At 38.2% G+C, this 23,336-nt stretch overlaps 1 protein-coding gene across 1 annotated transcript in view; it reads right to left on the bottom strand.

Annotated features, from left to right (window-relative positions):
- The window catches only part of DNAH5 (dynein axonemal heavy chain 5), a 310,603-nt gene that overhangs the window by 143,761 nt on the left and 143,506 nt on the right, over positions 1-23,336 (bottom strand). The window contains exons 36-40 of the mRNA XM_081520843.1: positions 8,043-8,221; positions 7,464-7,651; positions 6,936-7,130; positions 1,969-2,103; positions 1,012-1,119 (exon numbers count right to left, since the gene is read on the bottom strand). Of these exons, the coding sequence (XP_081376969.1) occupies positions 1,012-1,119; positions 1,969-2,103; positions 6,936-7,130; positions 7,464-7,651; positions 8,043-8,221 (805 nt within the window). The remainder of the gene's footprint in view (positions 1-1,011; positions 1,120-1,968; positions 2,104-6,935; positions 7,131-7,463; positions 7,652-8,042; positions 8,222-23,336) is intronic.

Raw genomic sequence — 23,336 nt, 5'->3', positions numbered from 1 at the left:
ACCTATTTGCAAAATGAATTATCACTTTTACCTGTTTGGGAGATTAAGATTTTTATACACTGATTTTTAAAGGGAAAGTCTCCATAAAATACTACTATATTTAATTTTTATTACAAATACATTCAAAGAATTGAAATGCATTTTATAAATATGAGCTAGTCACCATTTCTATAAAACTTTTTTTTCCAAACGCTTTTTCATAGGAAAGGAAATTGAGGCACAAGATTTTCATGATTCATTTCCATTCCTAGAAAGATTATAGGGCTTCCCAGGAGGTGTTAGTGGTAAAGAATCTGCCTACCAATGCAGGAGAATAAGTTCTCCTGGAGGTGGCTATGGCAACCCACTCCAGTATTGGGCTGGAATCCATGGACAGAGAAGCCTGGTGGGCTACAGTCCAAAGAGTCACAAAGAGTCGGAGACGACTGAAGCCACTTGGCACAGCACAGCACAGCAAGATGATAAAAAGTGAAAGCTGCACCAAGTATCATGGGAAATCCAGACACCTCCTGATCCACTTAACATGATGGATCCCTCAGAGCCCAAGGAAGAAATCACAAGTGATCCTTGGCCTGGGGGGAAAGAGGGACAGCGAAGGAGCCACATGAGATCACTCCAGATGACTCTCAACAGCAGGAGTCAGGACACGAAAGCAACATGATAAACAAACGCCAGGGATGCAGAGAGAACCAAGCCTAGCACAGGTAAGGCAGCAGGCCGCACCCCACCGGCCCATGCTGACCCATCACTTTCCCTTGGGAATCTGGTGTGGAATGCTCTCCATCAGTAGCAGTGCCACTAGCACATGGCTAACTGTGGTTGAACAACATTAGGAGACCCCCTGGCAGGAAAAATTCTACTAATGGTGTGCAATGGCTTCTCTTAAAGCTGTAGTCACAGCCTTGGTGTTGTTCTCAGAATCTGTAGATTTAGACCACACCAGCTCCACTTGATTCTCATGAAATTCAGATGAAAGGAAAACATAGCTTGATGTCCTGTGAAACATGTTACCTGTCTACTAATTGCCGTTTCCAGTTCAGGGTAACCCGCCTTGTCCAGAAGAATATTTGGGAAGAGATCTTCAATCAGACTCAAAAATAAAGGTTCATCCTCATCAATCTCAAAAAGAAAAGAAAGGAAATCAGACCAACTCTTTTGGCACAAGCACAGCAATATCAGGTAAACTGAAAACGAGTGATACATTTCAGATGACTTTATCACAGCCAGTAATAAATAAAATATCTCCGCTGAAGTTGAGAAATATTTTCATCATGTTTCCCATGCATTAAAAATTAGTTTTTAAAAGGGATGGAGGGTAGAGAAGAAGAGGGAAAAAAAGGAAGAAAATAGAAGGAAAGAAAATACTGCCTATGTGACAACTTTCTGTAAAACAACCAGTTTAGGGAGTTACTACATAACCTATAGTTTCTTATTTAAATGAAAAAGAATTTTTCAAATGAAACAGAGTGGCAAATTCATGAAATGAAATTTGTTTAATTCATACTTTTACTTTGAAAAATATATCATCCATATAGATATAGATTCACTGTATATAGATTCACTGATAACCAGATGACTGATTATCAGTCTCAACTGTGAAATCAAAGAATGTGAGATTTTACACACTTGCAAAATCTTACATACAATTTCCTGCCAAAGTCTACTTTAAAAAAGGTGGGATTATAGCTCTAAAACACAAAAATTTCAAGGTATCTGGAAACTTGAGACATGGATTTTTTTTTAATCCATTTTAATTCTATTGGAATAGACATGTGTTAGACTAGATATGAGTCACCACAGAAATTACTTCTGAAAAAATGTAATTTAAAGTCATGCTCTATGAAATTTAAAGTGCTTCATCTGATAATTAAGCATTTTAAATGAGCTCTTTAAATAAATATTTCTAAATCTCATTTGCGCTTAAACTGAAATTTAAGCAAGTGGAACATCTCCATCTGTGAACCTCACCAGTTTGGAAAGATTCATATCTCGTAGCACACGCATGACGATCGTGGACTCCGTATCCATGGGGCTGGCTCTTTTGGCTGCTCCCAGGGTTCGCAGAACTGACAGAATATTACGCAGACCGAAGTCATAATGTACCTGAAGAATATGAAGAACACTGGGCTTATTTTCAAAATTAAGTTACCCATGGCAACTGTACAAATTTGACAGAGGCATAATGAATAAATGCTGATTTTCCTTTTGAACACGTGTACAGATAGTAGAGCAATAAATCTTTTTATCAATAACTTTTTCTTTTTAGCAAATGGAGAATACCCAAAAGAGCCCACTCCCCTGTGTCATCACTTATTTAAGACCTTAGATCAGAAATGGCAACCCACTCCAGTATTCTTGCCTAGAGAATCCGGTGGACAGAGGAGCCTGGTGGGCTGCTGTCCATAGGGTCGCACAGAGTTGGACACGACTGAAGTGACTTAGCATGCATGCATGCATTGGAGAAGGAAACGGCAACTCACTCCAGTATTCTTGCCTGGAGAATCCCAGGGACAGAGGAGCCTGGTGGGCTGCCGTCTATGGGGTCGCACAGAGTCGGACACGACTCAAGCGACTTAGCAGCAACAGCAGCAGCAGATCAGAAAACTATTGATAATAGACAGATCTTGACAGGGAGAGAGGAGTAAACTTCCTCATGATTCCCTTGAGGCTTTCTTAAGCCAATTATCCACAAGAAAATGTCCTCATATCTCGAAAACTAAAATTTTGAACCATAATTAAACTGTGACCTTGCTCATGACCATCAGATAAGGTTAAAAGATAGAATATCAAAGGGGGGAAAAAAGTAGCTAAATTCCAAGATAACCTAAACGGGGTAACAATAAGGACAAATTGGAAAGCCAAGCCCCCAGCTTTGTTAACCTCTTGACATATATTTACAAAAGCTCAATCACCCAAAATTTTAGCACATATAAAGCAAATAATTAAAAACCAATTCTCCAATTACCATACTGCCAGGAAACAGTATCTCTGGCAGTTTCTCAGAACTTTTTAAAATAGAACCACCATAGGATCCAGCAATCCCACTTCAGGGACTATATCCCAAAGAATTGAAAGCAGAGTCTCAAAAAGATATTTGCACACCCGTGTTCACAGCAACACAATTCACAACAGCCAAGAGGTGGGAGCAACCCAAAGGCCCATCAACAGATGAATAGATAAACAAAATGTGGCATATACGGAAACTGGAATGATATTCAGTCATAAAAAGGAAGCAAGTACTATCACATGCTACACCATGAATGAAACTTGAGGACATTATACTAAGTTAAATAAGCCAGTCACAAAAAGACAAATACTATGTGGTCCATTTGTATAAGGTATCTAAAGCAGTCAAATACATAGAAACAGAAAGTTCAAGGGTGGTTACCAGGGAACAAAGGGAAGGAGAGAGTAGAGTTTTTTAATGGGTATAGAGTTTCCATTTTGCAAGAGAAAAAAGCTATGGAGATCTGTTTCACAACACTATTGAACTGTACACTCAAAAATGGTTAGGATGATAAGCTAATGTTATATATTTTATTGTTGTTCAGTTGCTAATTCGTATCTGACTCTCTGCAACCCCATGGACTGGAGCACACCAGGCTTCTCCACTATCTCCTGGAGTTTGCTCAAATTCATGCCCATTGAGCCAGTGATGCTATCTAACCACCTCATCCTCTCCTGCCCCCTTCGCCTTTTGCCTTTGATGACTATATTTTTAATCATAATTTATAAAAACCTACAGAAAAAAATTATCTGCTAATTGGAAGCTGGATGCAACACTTAATACCAATCGTTTGACGGATAGGGCACATAAAAATATTCAGATTGAGTTCCTGCCTTCAAGGAGTTTAAGTTCTAATCCTCAATAAAATAGAAACATAAGCAAGCTTGCATAAAAGTAACAATGCCTTGAAATTGTTGGTGGGTGGGATTAATTAAGGAAAGTTTTCCATTATTCAGTTCAGTTCAGTTCAGTCGCTCAGTCGTGTCCGACTCTCTGCGACCCCATGAATTGCAGCACGCCAGGCCTCTCTGTCCATCACCAACTCCCGGAGTCTACCCAAACCCATGTCCATCGAGTCGGTGATGCCATCCAACCATCTCATCCTCTGTCGTCCCCTTCTCCTCCCGCCCCCAATCCTACCCAGCAGTAGGGTCTTTTCCAATGAGTCAACCCTTCGCATGAGGTGGCCAAAGTATTGGAGTTTCAGCCTCAACATCAGACCTTCCAATGAACACCCAGGATTGATCTCCTTTAGGATGGATTGATTGGATCTCCCTGCAGTCCAAGAAACTCTCAAGAGTCTTCTCCAACACCACAGTTCAAAAGCATCAATTCTGCGGTGCTCAGCTTTCTTCACCGTCCAACTCTCACATCCATACATGATCACTGGAAAAACCATAGTCTTGACTAGACGGATTTTTGTTGGCAAAGTAATGTCTCTGCTTTTAAACATGCTATCTAGGTTGGCCATAACCTTCCTTCCAAGGAGTAAGCGTCTTCTAATTTCATGGCTGCAGTCACCATCAGCAGTGATTCTGGAGCCCCCAAAAATAAAGTCTGACACTGTTTCCACTGTTTCCCCATCTATTTCCCATGGAGTGATGGGACCAGATGCCATGATCTTAGTTTTCTGAACGTTGAGCTTTAAGCCAACTTTTTCACTCTCCTCCTTCACCTTCATCAAGAGGCTCTTTAGTTCTTCTTCACTTTCTGCCATAAGGGTCGTGTCATCCGCATATCTGAGGTTATTGATATTTCTCCCGGCAATCTTGATTCCAGCTTGTGTTTCTTCCAGCCCAGCGTTTCTCATGATGTACTCTGCATATAAGTTAAATAAGCAGGGTGACAATATACAGCCTTGACGTACTCCTTTTCCTATTTGGAACCAGTCTGTTGTTCCATGTCCAGTTCTAACTGTTGCTTCCATTATTTCCATTATTAGGTTCAGTTAAATCTGAGGGCACGAAGCGAGATTCACAGACTGTTGATCAAGGGATCAGCATGGGGCCAACTGTTTTGTACACATGAACTCATATCAGTTCCAATGACCTTGTGAACAAGGGCAATAGAAGTGAAGGAAACAGATGTGAAATTAAAGAGGGCAGGACTTAGTGATGTGGCGGTTTTTCTACATACAAGATACAGCACAGAAAGGAGAAGGCAGAGTAAAGGGTACTTCCCAGGTGGCACAATAGTAAAGAATCCAATTTCCAATGCAGGAGACTCAGGTTAGATCCCTGGGTTGGAAAGATCCGCTGGAGTAAGAAATGGCAACCAACTCCAGTATTCTTGCCTCAGAAGTCCCATGGACAAAGGAGTCTGGTGGGCTATAGTCCATGGTGTCAAAAAGAGTTGTACATGGTTGAGTGGCTGAGCACAAGCAAAAGAAACAGAATGTTTTGAGTGAAAGTTGAATTTAGCTGAATCTGTGGGTGTAAGAAATAATTTAGATTCAAAGAAGTTTGAATTAGAGGTTCCTCAAAACCATGAGGACACACAACACTTTATGATAAATATCTAGGTGGGATAAACAGCAAACAACAATATGCATATTTCTTTGGCTCTTAAATCAATTCAGATAGTATTCATTTCTATGCTATAAATATTAATTTCTTCAAATGTACTTAATAAAACTATACATGAAAAATCATTTTTGCAATGATACCATTTTCTACTTTGTATGAGGGAGGTACTTTCTCAACAACCCCAGGCTACAATTTTCTTGTTTTTTTAATTTTTATTTTATACTGGAGTATAGTTGATTGAAGGGGCTTCTCTGATGGCTCAGATGGTAAAGCGTATGCCTATAATGTGGGAGACCTGAGTGTGATCCCTGGGTCGGGAAGATCCCCTGGAGAATGAAACAGCAACCCACTCCAAAATTCTTGCCTGGAAAATCCCATGGACGGAGGAGCCTGGTAGGCTTCGGTCCATGGGGTCACAAAGAGACACGACTGAGAGACTTCACTTTCACTTTTCACTTTCATAGTTGATTTACAATATTGTGTTAGTTTCCGGTATCCAGCAAAGTAATTCAGTTTTATATATATACATGTATCTGAAAGTTATGACCAACCTAGATAGCATATTAAAAAGCAGAGACATTACTTTGCCAGCAAAAGTCCGTCTAGTCAAGGCTATGGTTTTTCCAGTGGTCATGTATGGATGTGAGAGTTAGACGGTGAAGAAAGCTGAGCGCCGAAGAATTGATGCTTTTGAACTGTGGTGTTGGAGAAGACTCTTGAGAGTCCCTTGGACTGCAAGGAGATCCAACCAGTCCATCCTAAAGGAGATCAGTCCTGGGTGTTCATTGGAAGGACTGATGTTGAAGCTGAAACTCCAATACTTTGGCCATCTCATGCGAAGAGTTGATTCATTGGAAAAGACCCTGATGCTGGGAAGGATTGGGGGCAGGAGGAAAAGGGGACAACAGAGGATGAGATGGCTGGTTGGCATCACCAACTCGATGGACATGAGTTTGGGTAAACTACGGGAGATGGTAAAGGACAGGGAAGCCTGGGTGCTACAGTCCATGGGGTCGCAAAGAGTGGGACACAACTGGGTGACTGAACAACAACAAATATGTACTATATCTTTTTCCATTCTTCTGTGAATGCACATTTAGTTTGCTTCCATGCCTTGGCTACTGTAAATAGTGCTACTATTTAGTAGCACTATTTAATAGTGAATACTGGAGTACACGTATCTTTTCAAATTATGGATATATGCCCAGGAGTGGGATTGCTGGATCACACAGTAATTCTAGTTTTAGTTTTCTGAGGAAACTCCATGCTGTTTTCACAGTGGCTGCACCAACTTACATTCCCACAAACAATGTAGGAAGCTTGCTTTTTCTCCACACCCTCTCCAGAACAGAATAAAAATTTTCAACATGCCTAAGTACATAGGGACCTTCAGAATCTCACACCTGCTTAGAAAGCTGCTCCTCACACAACTTGTAGAGTGTGAAAAACTTCCTGGCCAAAACAATGTTGTCAATGAATCCACAACTGGCCAGCTTCACCCTGATGATAATCTGCCGGTCAGGGACCATCATGGCCACAGAGCGGAAGTTAATCTTCAAGTTTTCGGGGAGTTCCTGCCTCCCAGCGTAGCCAGGGTTCTGTACAGAAAATAAAACCGAAGGATGAATGATACAATCATGGGGTAACAAGCGCAATATATCAGCATAATATTAAAAGATTCATTATGCACACATAGGAAAGCTGGAATGACAGCTGGAAAATTCATTTACATATCTCACTCTCCATTTAACTGGAGAGACTAAGTCATGAGTTACTAATATGAGTTTTGTTTATCACCAAAGGCTTTCAAATAGGAGTGAAAATTACAATCCCAATTCCCATTCATGGAAAATAAATGATAGGACAAGGGCAATACATGAAAACTGTGATAAGAAGGCTGAAGTTCAGTAGCTCTTCTTATGGTTCCTTACCATGGTTAGAAAAAGCCCAAATTCAGGGTTCATAGTTACATTATCTCCATCAGTAAAAATAAAAGATTTTTTACGCTCCTTTTTACACGTCAGAATAATGGAAATCTGCTGGGCTGCGACAGAGAGAACTGGTAGATCGATACGGTTAAATTCATCAAAACAACCCCAGGATCCAGACTGTGCCAGTCCTTAGAAGGGAAATTAAATAGAAAATCCAATTAGTACATCCAATTAGAAAGTCAAGAAAAAGAGCATTATGCAACTGCCAAGACAAGCCAGAGTTAAATTTGTTCAAACATAAAGTTGAACAAATAGATCATATATTAAATGCCCCCAAAATAATTTGCAATATAACATTTTTTCTGCAAACACTCAACCTGCGGGGATAAAAGGAACAGTACAAAGACAGGTGATACTGACATTGGACCCACACAACACTGGAAAGATTCAGGTTTTTCAAAAAGTTTTACAAAGTTGGAAAATGACACTAAAATGCAGCCAATTGTTGAAAAATAAATCTTAACAAGATAATCCACCTTAGCTTACCTTTTTCAGCAAATAAAAATATATAATCCTTACCTTTAAAAATCCGTCCAAGTCCTCGGAAGTCCATCTGATCTGAACAATTGAAAACCACGACGTATTTCCCAAGACACCGTCCCATATCTTTGGTCGTTTCTGTTTTGCCTGTTCCTGCAGGACCAGCAGGGGCACCCCCCATGCTCATGCCCAGAGCTTGAGCCAATGTGATGTAACACCTGGAAGGATACAGGAATCACTAGAACCACATCACTGGCAGCTGAAAGAGGCCTCTGAGGCATCACAGTGACGTGATATTCACACAAAATTTAAAAAGGAAGATCCTGCCCATTGTCATTACTTAACCTTTCCAGTGGAGAAGGAAATGGCAACCCACTCCAGTATTCTTGCCTGGAGGATCCCAGGGATGGCAGAGCCTGGTGGGCTGCCGTCTATGGGGTCGCACAGAGTCTGACACGACTGAAGCGACTTAGCAGCAGCAATCTTTCCAGAACCGCACCCTAAAGTACACTTATCCTTAGGTATATTAACATGTGTTGAGGAAAAGGCAGTAGTCTAAGGTCAAACACATTTGTAAACTCTTAAAGATATTCAACGAGATTCCTTATGATAGTGTATATCGACAATTTCCAGTTATGAAAAAAAAATACATAGGATTTCCAAAACTTATTTGGCAACTTTTTCACAACTACCTACCAACATCTAAACAAGAGTATTCTAGGAAATAGGGCCTGGCTTCCCAGGTGGCTCAGAGGTAAAGAATCCACCTGCCAAAGAATCCACCTGCCAATGCAGGAGATAGGAGTTCAATCCCTGGGTCAGGAAGATCTCCTGGAGGAAGAAATGGCAACCCACTCCAGTACTCTCACCTGGAGAATTCCATGGACAGAGGAGCCTGGTGGGCTACAGTCCATGGGGTTGCAAACAGTCAGACATGACTGAGTGCACACACACACACGCACACACACACACACATACACACCACACACAAAGTAGATTAATCCCTTTTTGAATCTAAGAATTTATAATTTGACCAACATGGGAACCAATGATCACAGGAGATTTAAATCATACATTGCTAAATAATCACACCTTAAATTTATTTCTGGGAGCATCTACTAAACCTGCAAATATCTTCTGCTGTATCTTACAGTATGATATTAACAAATAAAAGATTCTAGTGAGAGAATCAAGAATGCCTGTGAAGGAAAACAAAATGACTGATAACTTGCTAATGAATCCTTCAATTTCCCAGCATCATCCAGTGCTGTAAAAGGAGGTAACCTATAATATAATGCATTTTAGGGCTTTCTGATGGCCAAACTCAAAAGCTTTCATCTGGACTTGAATAACATTTTTAAAGAAAATAAAGTGATTGTCCAGCAATGAAGCATGGGAATGAGCAGTGAGCACATCTGCTGGAAGCCCCTAGGGTCTCAACTTTATTGGATCTGGGTTCATAAAAAGACAAGTAAATGACTCAGTCCTGATGCAAAAAGTGAGCCTGGATTCACAGAAGGTAATGTGGGTGTAAAACCAGAAGGATGCCTGATCTCACTTTGATTCTGCCTTTCAACCCAAGGTCTTATCTTTCCTCTTGAACTTTTGTTATCCTTCAGAGCAGTCTCTGTAGTAACAGCTAACATGATGTTATAATAGCTCCGACTGTTAGGGGAAGCGCACTGACTGAAACCACCCACCCTGGCCAGGCACCATAGTAACCATTTTTGTGAGTTATTTTATGACAGGAGGTCCTGGTAAGGAACAGGGAACTAATAACTCTCCACCAACCGGAAGAGTTTGAGAAAGGTCAAAAGGAGTCACCATGTGTCTGACCACCTCCCAGAATCCTCCTCATTGGAATCCATTTTGACTGAACAACGTGGGCACCACCAGAAAGAACCCTGAGTCAGAATGATTGGCCAAAGACAAGCCGAACGCTAATGCCATCACCATAAAACTCAAGACTGTGAGCCACGAGGCAGAGCAGTTCTCCGTGGTTCCCTTTCCCTACTGCTCTCCACCGGGCGCCCCGTCCCAATAAAGTCTCTTGCTTCGTCAGCATGTGTGTCTCCTTGGACAATTGATTTCCAAGTGCTAGACAGGAGCCCATTCTCAAGCCATAGAAGGGGTTTCCCTTCCTACAACACAACTACACTGTGTCATTTAAACCCCACTAAACCCTGTGGGCGGAGAAGGCAATGGCACCCCACTCCAGTACTCTTGCCTGGAAAACCCCATGGACAGAGGAGCCTGGTAGGCTATAGTCCATGGGGTCGCTAAGAGTTGGACATGACTGAAGCTACTTAGCAGCAGCAGCAGTAGCAGCAAACCCTGTGGGGAAGTCAATATGTACTTTCAGATACATGTATATATATAAAACTGAATTACTTTGCTGGATACCGGAAACTAACACAATATTGTAAATCAACTATGAAAGTGAAAAGTGAAAGTGAAGTCTCTCAGTCGTGTCTCTTTGTGACCCCATGGACCGAAGCCTACCAGGCTCCTCCGTCCATGGGATTTTCCAGGCAAGAATTTTGGAGTGCGTTGCTGTTTCATTCTCCAGGGGATCTTCCCGACCCAGGGATCACACTCAGGTCTCCCACATTATAGGCATACGCTTTACCATCTGAGCCATCAGAGAAGCCCCTTCAATCAACTATACTCCAGTATAAAATAAAAATTAAAAAAACAAGAAAATTGTAGCCTGGCGTTTTGTTGAGAAAGTACCTCCCTCATACAAAGTAGAAAATGGTATCATTGCAAAAATGATTTTTCATGTATAGTTTTATTAAGTACATTTGAAGAAATTAATATTTATAGCATAGAAATGAATACTATCTGAATTGATTTAAGAGCCAAAGAAATATGCATATATTGACTTCCTCAATTGAGGAAGTGTTCCTCAATTTATAGATAAGGAGAAAGGCTTAGATGGAATAATTTTTCTCAGGGTAACAGCAGTGGGGGAGCTGAGATTTGAGTCAGTTTTTGCAGCCAATAGCCCTCTCTCTTCCCACTTCTAGGACAGACCCACACTCTCCGGGGTAAGGAATAAATCTCCAGGAACTCTGGCCACTCAGATGCTCTGTCTTGCAATGATCCCTCTTTATTATGGGATCATTTGGGTTTACATTTAAATTGAAGAAGTGGCAAGCTGTTAGGCTTTCAGAAGGAAATCACGTTATTTACATAAAAAATGGGCATCCACGCTAGGTGATTTCTCCAAAAGGGGGGACTTCAGTCCAAGTGATACCCAGCAGGACCCTGTGGGGTACTGGGCACAAAAGCCTTTCTGTATTCCCCATGTCTTGAATACAGGAAATAGGCTTCATTCAGCCTCCAAGACCTTCCCTGAGTTCCAAGGGGCAGACTCAAGCAGTTGTTAATCAGGGAAGGGATGGAATGTGGGAACAAAGGAGGAAGAGTCAAGAGTAACAGGAGTGCAACCTTGGGGCAGAGTCCTGGTTCCCCGTCAACAAAACGTGTTACGTATTGTTACGCGTAACAATATCTTTGAGCGGCTTTGCAGATGTTGAAACGCCAACCAGGTAGAAGAAGATAAAATGGTACCTGTGTGCCCACAAGCGCACAGACCACACACCAGAAGGTTCATGATGCTGACTTTCACTTATCTTGCTGCCAACCAATAAGAAGAAGGTCCACAAACTGATGAGGATCTCTTTGAACCATGAATATAAAACTTCTCGCCCTTTCTAGCCCCTCCAGGTTTAGACACAGTTTTGAGGACATTAGCCTGCTGTGGCTCCCTTTGCTTGGCAAAGCAATAAAGCTATTCTTTTCTACTTCACCCAAAATTCCACCTCTGAGAATTAATTATGTGTTGGGGCACGGAGGCTGGATTTGGCTTCACAACCACTATGCTGGCACCCAAACCCTCTAGGACTTGCCTTTCAGAGACAAGTGTGGATCTGCCAGAGCATCTTCATGTACCTGTTGGCATGATTCTCCCCAGAGCATCCTACATGTATGTCTACCTCACCCCACCCTCTCTGCTTTCCTATCTATTTGGATGTTTTCAAAAATGTCATCATTCATGAAGGGTTTTGGACTTTTATATGATCTAGTAGCTTTTAGCGGCCAGGTGGCACTAGAAATAAAAAGGATCTGCCTGCTAATGCAGGAGATGCAAGAGATGCAGGTTTGGCCCCTGGGTCGGAAAGATCCCCTGGAGTAGGAAACAGCAACCCACTGCAGTATTCTTGCCTGGAGAATCCCACGGACAGAGGAGCCTGGTGGGCTACAGTTCAAGGGGTGCCAAAAAGTCGGATACGACTGAGCACACATAAACACACACACAAACAGCAACTCTACTACAGTTTCCTGCCTCCTAGTCGAGGACGATAAGCTCTCTGCTGTCAGGAACTAGGTACACTTCACAGTTTTAACCCAGCTACTGGCCTAACCGGACACCTCGTATTCTAAGAACATTTGTGAATAAACGGTTGAACTGGTCAAGCCATAGGCTCATGAGCTTACTATATCTGCTTCTATATATTACATATATTTATTATGTTATATATTATGATATAATAATTATACAAAATATATTATATATATTGATACAATATATATTATATATATTGATATAATATATAATACATATTATACATACTATATCAAATACAATATATAATTATATATAATTTTATATATATTAAGACTTATATATATTTTATATATTATATATAATGTATTTATTATATTATATATTATATAATATATTTATATTATAATATATAATATATATTACATATTTTATATATGTAATAAATATATTATATATATAATTATATTATATATACTATATATTATATATTATGTATATTATATATAATTATATATCATAATATTATTCTATAATGACTATATATAACATATATATAAGATAATCCCATATATTATATATTGTATTATATATATTAAGCATTGTATTTTACATTATTATATTATATATATTATATTATATATTACACACTATATTATATATTCTATGATATAGAATATATAATATATATTATATATTTATTATAAATTTATATACTTTCTATATTTTACATATAATACATAAATATATTTTACATATTTTTATATATTTATTATACAAATATTATATAAATATTATTAAATATCTATTTATTATATACATATAATATATGATATAATATAATATAATATATTATATACTTAAAATAATATGTAAATATTATTGGGCAATATAAAATAATATATAATATATATTATAGATAATATAAAATTTAATGCATATAATTATATATATTACATTTAATAGATATTATAATACATATTATATTATTTACAATATAATTATATATATGTTATATTACATATAATATTTATAAATAGATTATATATTATAATTTATATATAATATTATATATAACATGAAAATATATATTATACAATATTATATATTATATAGACATTATATTATATACATTATAAATATATTATATATAATATGTAACAATAATATATAAGATATTATATAATATATATCATAAGTAATATATATGTTATATATCATTGTTATTATATACATTTATATATCATATTATATATATTATTATATCTTATATATATGATATATAATATTATACATATTATATGTATCATATATAATAATATGATTAATATACAATTATACACTAATGTATAATATTATATACATTATTATATATTGCTAATGTAATATATTACATTAGTATGTAACTGTATATTAATCATATTATTAATTATATACTGAATATTAATACATTAATAATAATAATATATTGTGTTAAAATAATATATAAGATATTATAGAATATGTTATATGTGTTATATACATTATATGTTATTATGTTATTATATACATTTAAATATCATATTAGATATAGTATTATATAGTATATATACTATATATAATATATACAATATATATTATATATAATAATACAATTAATATACAATACATATGCAATCACATAGTAGTATATTATATATTATGTTATATATTATATATATCATATATATTACATATATCATATATTATATATATTATGTATACATATAATATATAATATATAATATAATGTATATTATATTATATGTTATATATAATATATATTATATATAAGATTATATATATTATATACAGTAATATATATAATATATATATTATATTACAGATATTATATATAATATATATTATATATAGTAATATATATAATATATATTATATTACATATATTATATATAATATATATTATATTATATATATTATATACATTATATTATATTATATATATTATATATAATATAATATATGTAATATAATATATTATTATATTATATTATATTATTATATAATATTATTATATATTATATATTATATCATATATATATTATATATATCATATTATATTTATATTATACATACTATATATTATATATATCATATATTTCATATATACTAGATATTATATTATATGTATATAATATTATATAATACATATTATATATAATATTGTATATTATATATAATATGTATTATATTATATAATATATATAATATATGTATTATATATGTACTATATTTAATATAATATATATTATATTATATTATATATTATATATAAAATACAATATATAATATCATATATACATTATATATAATTATATATATTATATATTATATATAATATACAATATATACTATCATATTTACATTATATATAATTATATATATTATATTATATTATATATTATATATTATATACTATGTATTATATAATACATAATATATTATATTAGTATGTAATTGTATATTAATTATATGATTAATTATATACTGATTATTAATTCTTAATATATTAATATTAATAATATATTGTGTTATTGATTTATTTTAATATATAAATATTATACTTATAATATATAATATTGTATGTAATTATATAATATAATTATCTATTATAATTGTTATATTTGTAATATAATATGAGAATAATATATAATAAAGTTTATTTAATATATAATATATTATATATATTATATAATAATACATATTATATATAATATATATTATAACCTATAATATATATTATAATCTATAAGATGTATAGGATCTATAATATATTATTATATCTTATATACCTATATTATTATAGATATATAATATATATTATAATCTGTAATATCAATAATATCTCTAGAATCTAATAATACATATTAATATTTATTATATATTATTTTAATATATATTATATATGTGGAATCTAAAAATAATACATTTGAGTCTTTATGCAAAACAGAAGTAAACTCACAGACATAGAAAACAAATTTATGGTAACCATGGGGGAGAGAGAGATGGAGGGACAAATTATGGGATTATCAGACACATGTTACTGTATATAAAACAGATAAACCAAAAGTATTTAGTGTATAGCACAGGAATTATATTCAATACTTTGTAATACCTATAATGCAATACAAGGAGCGGCGGCTGCGTGGGCACAGGAGGGCCGAGAGGAGTTACTACACATTCAAGGTCAGGAGGGGCCGTTCTGAGTAGATACCCCTTGTCCGAGGTAAGGAGAAACGGCTGCACTTTGCTGGAGCAGTCGTGAAGAGATACCCCGCGTGCAAGGTAAGAGAAACCCACGTAAGACGGTAGGTGTTTCGAGAGGGCATCAGAGGGCAGACACACTGAAACTATAATCACAGAAAACTAGCCAATCTGATCACATGGACCACAGCCTGGTCTATCTCAGTGAAACTAAGCCATGCCTTGTGGGGCCACCTAAGACGGATGGGTCATGGTGGAGAGGTCTGACAGAATGTGGTCCACTGGAGAAGGGCATGGCAAATCACTTCAGTATTTTTGCCTTGAGAACCCCATGAACAGTATGAAAAGGCGAAAAGATAGGACACTGAAAGATGAACTCCCCAGGTCGGTAGGTGCCCAATATGCTACTGGAGATGAGTGGAGAAATAACTCCAGAAAGAATGAAGGGATGGAGCCAAAGCAAAAACAATACCCAGCTGTGGATGTGACTGGTGATAGACACAAAGTCCGATGCTGTAAAGAGCAATATTGCATAGGAACCTGGAATGTTAGGTCCGTGAATCAAGGCAAATTGGAAGTGGTCAAACAGGAGATGGCAAGAGTGAACGTCGACATTCTAGGAGTCAGCGAGCTAAGATGGACTGGAATGGGTGAATTTAACTCAGATGACCATTATATCTACTAGTGTGGGCAGGAATCCCTTAGAAGAAATGGAGTAGTCATCATGGTCAACAAAAGAGTCTGAAATGCAGTACTTGGATGCAATCTCAAAAACGACAGAATGATCTCTGTTCGTTTCCAAGGCAAACCATTCAATATCAAGGTAATCCAAGTCTATGCCCCCACCAGTAATGCTGAAGAAGCTGAACTTGAACGGTTCTATGAAGACCTACAAGACCTTTTAGAACCAACATCCAAAAAAGATGTCCTTTTCATTATAGGGGACTGGAATGCAAAAGTAGGAAGTCAAGAAATACCTGGTGTAACAGGCAAATTTGGCCTTGGAGTACAGAATGAAGCAGGGCAAAGGCTAATAGAGTTTTGCCAAGAGAATTCACTGGTCATAGCAAACATTCTCGTCCAACAACACAAGAGAAGACTCTACACATGGACATCACCAGATGGTCAACACCGAAATCAGATTGATTATATTCTTTGCAGCCAAAGATGGAGAAGCTCTATATAGTCAGTAAAAACAAGACCGGGAGCAGACTGTGGCTCGGATCATGAACTGCTTATTGCCAAATTCAGACTTAAATTGACGAAAGTAGGGAAAACCACTAGTCCATTCAGGTATGACCTAGGTAATATCCTTTATGATTATACAGTGGAAGTGACAAATAGATTTAAGGGACTAGATCTGATAGAGAGAGTGCCTGATGAACTATGGACAGAGGTTCATGACATTGTACAGGAGACAGGGATCAAGACCAGCCCCAGGGAAAAGAAATGCAAAAAAGCAAAATGGCTGTCTGAGGAGGCCTTACAGATAGCTTGGAAGAGAAGAGAAGCAAAAAGCAAAGGAGAAAAGGAAAGATATTCCCATCTGAATGCAGAGTTCCAAAGAATAGCAAGGAGAGATAAGAAAGCCTTCCTCAGTGATCAATGTGAAGAAACAGAGGAAAATAATAGAATGGGAAAGACTAGAGATCTCTTCAAGAAAATTAGAGATACCAAGGGAACATTTCATGCAAAGATGGGCTCGATAAAGGACAGAAATGGTATGGACCTAACAGAAGCAGAAGATATTAAGAAGAGGTGGCAAGAATACACAGAAGAACTGTAGAAAAAAGATCTTCATGACCCAGATAATCACAATGGTGTGATCACTCACCTAGAGCCAGACATCCTGGAATGAGAAGTCAAGTAGGCCTTAGAAAGCATCACTATGAACAAAGCTAGTAGAGGTGATGGAATTCCAGTTGAGCTATTTCAAGTCCTGAAAGATGATGCGTGAAAGTGCTGCACTCAATGTGTCAGCAAATCTGGAAAACTCAGCAGTGGCCACAGGACTGGAAAAGGTCAGTTTTCATTCCAATCCCAAAGAAAGGCAATGCCAAAAAATGCTCAAACTACCGCACAATTGCACTCATCTCACACACTTCTAAAGTAATTTTCAAAATTCTCCAAGCCACGCTTCAGCAATACATGAACCATGAACTTCCAGATGTTCAAGCTGGTTTTAGAAAAGGCAGAGGAACCAGAGATCAAATTGCCAACATCCACTGCATCATCAAAAAAGCAAGAGAGTTCCAGAAAAACATCTATTTCTGCTTTATTGACTATGCCTTTGTGTGGATCACAATAAACTGTGGAAAATTCTGAAAGAGATGGGAATACCAGACTATCTAACCTGTCTCTTGAGAAACCTGTATGCAGGTCAGGAAGCAACAGTTAGAACTGGACATGGAACAACAGACTGGTTCCAAATAGGAAAAGGAGTACGTCAAGGCTGTATATTGTCACCCTGCTTATTTAACTAATATGCAGAGTACATCATGAGAAACACTGGGCTGGAAGAAACACAAGCTGGAATCAAGATTGCAAGGAGAAATATCAATAACCTCAGATATGCAGATGACACCACCCTTATGGCAGAAAGCGAAGAAGAACTAAAGAGCCTCTCGATGAAAGTGAAAGAGGAGAGTGAAAAAGTTGGCTTAAAGCTCAATGTTCAGAAAACTAAGATCATGGCATCTGGTCCCATCACTTCATGGGAAATGGATGGGGAAACAGTGGAAACAGTGTCAGACTTTATTTTTGGGGGCTCCAAAATCACTGCTGATGGTGATTGCAGCCATGAAATTAAAAGACGCTTACTCCTTGGAAGACGGTTATAACCAACCTAGATAGAATATTTAAAAGCAGAGACATTACTTTGCCAACAAAGGTCTGTCTAGTCAAGGCTATGGTCTTTCCAGTGGTCATGTATGGATGTGATACTTGGACGGTGAAGAAAGCTGAGTGCCAAAGAATTGATGCTTTTGAACTGTGGTGTTCGAGAAGACTCTTGAGAGTCCCTTAGATTGCAAGGAGATCCAACCAGTCCATCCTAAAGGAGATCAGTCCTGGGTGTTCATTGGAAGGACTGATGTTAAGGTGAAACTCCAGTACTTTGGCCACCTCATGAAAAGAGTTGACTCATTGGAAAAGACCCTAATGCTGGGAAGGACTGGAGGCAGGAGGAGAAGGGGACGACAGAGGATGAGATGGTTGGATGGCATCACCGACTCGATGGACATGGGCTTGGGTAAACTCCGGGAGTTGGTGATGGACAGGGAGGCCTGGCATGCTGCAATTCACGGGGTCACAAAGAGTCAGACATGATTGAACGACTGAACTGAACTGATAATGGAATATAATCTGAAAAAAATAACTGAATAAATTTGCTTTACATTTGAAACTAACACAATATTATAAATCGACTGTACTCAAATTTTAAAAATTATAAACAAAAAAGAAAAGCAATAGTCATGGTAACATTATTAATGATGATTCAGATTTATTCAGTGGCAGGCCCAGTGCTGGATCCCAACCGATAGTACCTCCTGTCCACACAATGATCGCAAAAGAAGAGAATCAGAAATGTTAGATGTCCTGGCCAACACTACACAGTCCAGTGGTCAAGACCCAGATATAACTCAGGGAAGCTATGAGAATATGTCAGAGAAAGACACACATCATGAGGACTGTCTGCCTTTCTTATTAAGAAGACAAAATGCCTCCATCCATCTTCAATCTCTGCTGCCCTCGGTCTTAAGTGACAGTGATAGTAAGACTGGCTCCAGCCTTCTCGACTTGTGTTCAGAAGTGAAAAAAGGACTGGTTATGAAAAATAGCATGAGCTATTAGAAAAAGGCACTATATGTTTTTAGCATATTTATTGACTATTTTATCATCCGAAATATTTGCAACTCCATCCACGTGACATCAGGCTTCCCAGACACAGCTGCTAATTACATTGTTGAATTTTCACAGGGCAGTCAGTGAAAAGCTGAGAAGATATCAAGGCCTCTGGCCTTTGTCTTACTCAAGTGTTAATCTTAGTTAGTAATTCTTTGTAAAAGGCAGCCAATCTTGCAATGGACTTGCAAAGAGTGACTCACTTCTACCATAATCAACTCAGAGTAAAAACAAACAAGTGAACATTTATCATGAAACAAACTTCTGAATCACCTCCACTTATTAACTTATAAATACCCACTTTGCTTTTAAAGTTCTCAAGTTTTTTGATACAGAAAGATGTACAAGATAATGAATACAGTGAAAAAATCAAGTCGCAAAAAAGTTTGTATAATCGAATACCTTTATGTGAAAGTTAGAATTTTGACATATAAGCATTTGCAATTTCTTAGAAAATAAACTATCATTGAAAAACAGAAAAAATTTCCTCTCACACTTTAAACTTTTATCTTTCTGTACTGCTTAAGTTTTTCACCACAAAGATACAACTTTGAAAATAAACATTTTTCAATTTATTTGGGAGATTTTATTTAGTATGTATTATGCAACAGAAGACTCTTGAGAGTCCCTTGGACAGCAATGAGATCAAACCAGTCAATGCTAAGGGAAATCAACCCTGAATATTCATTGGAAAGACTGATGCTGAAGCTGAAGCTGCAATACTTTGGCCACCTGACGTGAACAGCTGACTCACTGGAAAAGATCCTGATGCTGGGAAAGATTGAAGGCAGGAGGAGAAGAGAGCGACAGAAGATGAGATGGTTGGATGGTATCACAGATTCAGTAGACATGAACTTGGGCAAACTCCGGGATATGGTGAGGGACAGGGAGGCCTGGCGTGCTGCAGTCCATTGGGTCACAAAGAGTCAGACAAAACTGAGTGACTGAACAACAACCACAAATGGAACAGAACTGTTCTAGGAGCAGTGAAGAAATCACAAAAATTCTATACCTTATAGAACTGATATCCTAAAGGAAGGAAATAAACTATTTAAAAAATAGGAAACAGAAAAAATAAAGCGGGGCTAGGGAGTATGGGGTGGGGATTGGTGATTCAAATGTGTCAGGACCAAAGACCCATGTCTAGAGACATCTGATCAGAGGCCTGGAGGAGAGGAAGTGAGCTATGCCAGTGTCACAGGGGAAAGGGTTCCAGGTGAAGGCAACAGCAAGTGCAAAGGTCCTGAGGCAGCTGTGTGCTGAGACTGCTCAAGAAACAGCCAGGGAACAAGTAGCTGGAGCTGAATGAGGAAGGAGAGACAGTAGATAGCAGGGACCAATCATGGCAGGTCATAGAACTCCATGCAAGGACACTTGCTTTTACCTTGGATGAGACAGAAAGACAGTAGAGAGATGAAAGCAAAGGGATGACAAGATATGGCTAATATTCCAGCATCTGAATTGAGAACAGACTGTCGGGAACAATGGCAGAAGCAGAAGACCAGATAAAAGACTACTGCAATCATCCAGCCTAGAGACGCTTACTCCTTGGAAGGAAGGTTATGGCCAACCTAGATAGCATATTTAAAAGCAGAGACATTACTTTGCCAACAAAAGTCTGTCTAGTCAAGGCTATGGTTTTTCCAGTGGTCATGTATGGATGTGAGAGTTGGACGGTGAAGAAAGCTGAGCGCCGAAGAATTGATGCTTTTGAACTGTGGTGTTGGAGAAGACTCTTGAGAGTCCCTTGGACTGCAAGGAGATCCAATCAATCCATCCTAAAAGAGATCAATCCTGGGTGTTCATTGGAAGGACTGATGTTGAAGCTGAAGCTCCAATACTTTGGGCACCTCATGTGAAGGGCTGACTCATTGGAAAAGACCCTAATGCTGGGTAGGATTGGGGGCGGGAGGAGAAGGGGACGACAGAGGATGAGATGGTTGGATGGCATCACCGACTCGATGGACATGGGTTTGGGTAGACTCCGGGAGTTGGTGATGGACAGAGAGGCCTGGCGTGCTGCAATTCATGGGGTCGCAAAGAGTCAGACACGACTGAGTGACTGAACTGAACTGAACTGAGACTGTGATAACAGCAAAGGGGAGAAAAGTGGTCACATCCTAGGTGAATTCTGAAAGTGTCGGTGACCAAACTTCATGACAGATTGGATAATACGGTGAGAGAAAAAGAAAGGCATCAGGATGCTCCCAGGATTTTGGCTTGAGCAACTGAAGGATGGAATTGCCATTTGCAAAGACGGAGAAGATGGCAGGAGAGCAGGTTTGTGAGGGGAGGAGCAAACGTAAGTGTGAATTCCCGGTATGCCTTTGAGTAAACATGTCATGTAGGCAAGTAGCATATTTTGTCTAATTTTATATATATATATATATATATAATGCATGCTAAGGTGCTTCACTCATGTTCAGCTCTTTGCAACACCATGGAATGTATCCCCCAGGCTCCTCTGTCCATGGGATTCTCCAGGCAAGAATACTGGAGTGGGTTGGTTATGTCCTCCTCCAGGGGATCTTCCCAACCCAGGGATCAAATGCATGTCTCCTATGTCTCTTGCATTCCTGGGTAGGTTCTTTACCACTAGCGCCACCTGGGTAGCCTACACACACACACACACACACACACACACACACACACACACACACACACACGGCCTGACATGTGGGATCTTAGTTCCCCAATTAGGGATTGAACCACACCCCCCTGCATTGGAAGCTTGGAATCTTAATCTTAACCAATGGACACCCAGGATTAATATTTTCAATCTAATAGCCCAGAGGTACATTCTGTGAAAATGACTGATATTCAGGTCAGCTTCTTCTTAAGCCAAATGCTGATTTTAACACTCACACGTTTGGTCCAAAATAAGTATCAAAGGATTCCCTGAACAGCACATATACAATAGGTGCATGCCACCAAGCTCCAGTCAGACTAAGTGAATCATGGGCTGTTAGCCACGGAGGAAGGACCTCTGGAGTTAAGCTGGCTCATCTTGTAGATGAGGAAATTGAGTCCAGAGAGGCTGCATGGAGGCTCTGGCCAACACAGGTGGTTCATAACCGTCAGGGGGCAGGACAGGTCACCCTATCACTTCTCACCAGGGCATGCGTTCACACTCAGTCATGTCCGACTCTTTGCGACCCTACGGACTGAACCCACCAGGTTCCTCTGTCCATGGAATCCTCCAGGCAAGAATACTGGAGTGGGTTGCCATTTCCTCCTCCAGGGCATCTTCCCCTAACCCAGGGATCGAACCTGCATCTCTTACGTTTACTGCACTGGCAGGCAGATTCTTTACCACTGAGCTACCAGAAAACCAGCATTCATATTCAATTCCTTTCCTGCTTAAAAAAAAAAACACCTTTATTGCCTGTGTAATGATAAAAGTGCCACAGTCCCCTGACGCAGCCCTCAAAACCCATGGCGATTTGCACTTGATACATAGCAATGAATTCACTTTTTTTTTCCTTTGATGTCCACTGAGCTCATTTAGGGCTTCCCAGGTGGCACAGTGGTAGAGAAACCACCTGCCAATGCAGGAGACACAAGAGACATGAGTTTGATTAGGGAAGATCCCCTGAAGGATGAAGGAGGAAGTGGTAACCCACTCTAGTGTCCTTGCCTGGAAAATCCCATGGACAGAGGAGCCTGGTGGGCTACAGTCCATGGGGTCACAAACAGTCGGACACAGCTGAGCAACTGAGAGGCAGCAGCGGAGGTCATTTAAACTTAGCTTCTGTAAGACGGAAGGCAAAGGAACCAAAGTCTGTTTCAGTCACAAACCTCCTAAACCCCCCGTGAAGATACATGGGTAAAGCTCA

Source organism: Giraffa tippelskirchi, chromosome 8, assembly GCF_054371585.1.
Source record: "Giraffa tippelskirchi isolate mGirTip1 chromosome 8, T2T-mGirTip1v1.2.pri, whole genome shotgun sequence".
Taxonomy (NCBI): domain Eukaryota; kingdom Metazoa; phylum Chordata; class Mammalia; order Artiodactyla; family Giraffidae; genus Giraffa; species Giraffa tippelskirchi.
Note: the sequence above shows the minus strand (reverse complement) of the source record. Positions and strands in the feature narration are given on the sequence as shown.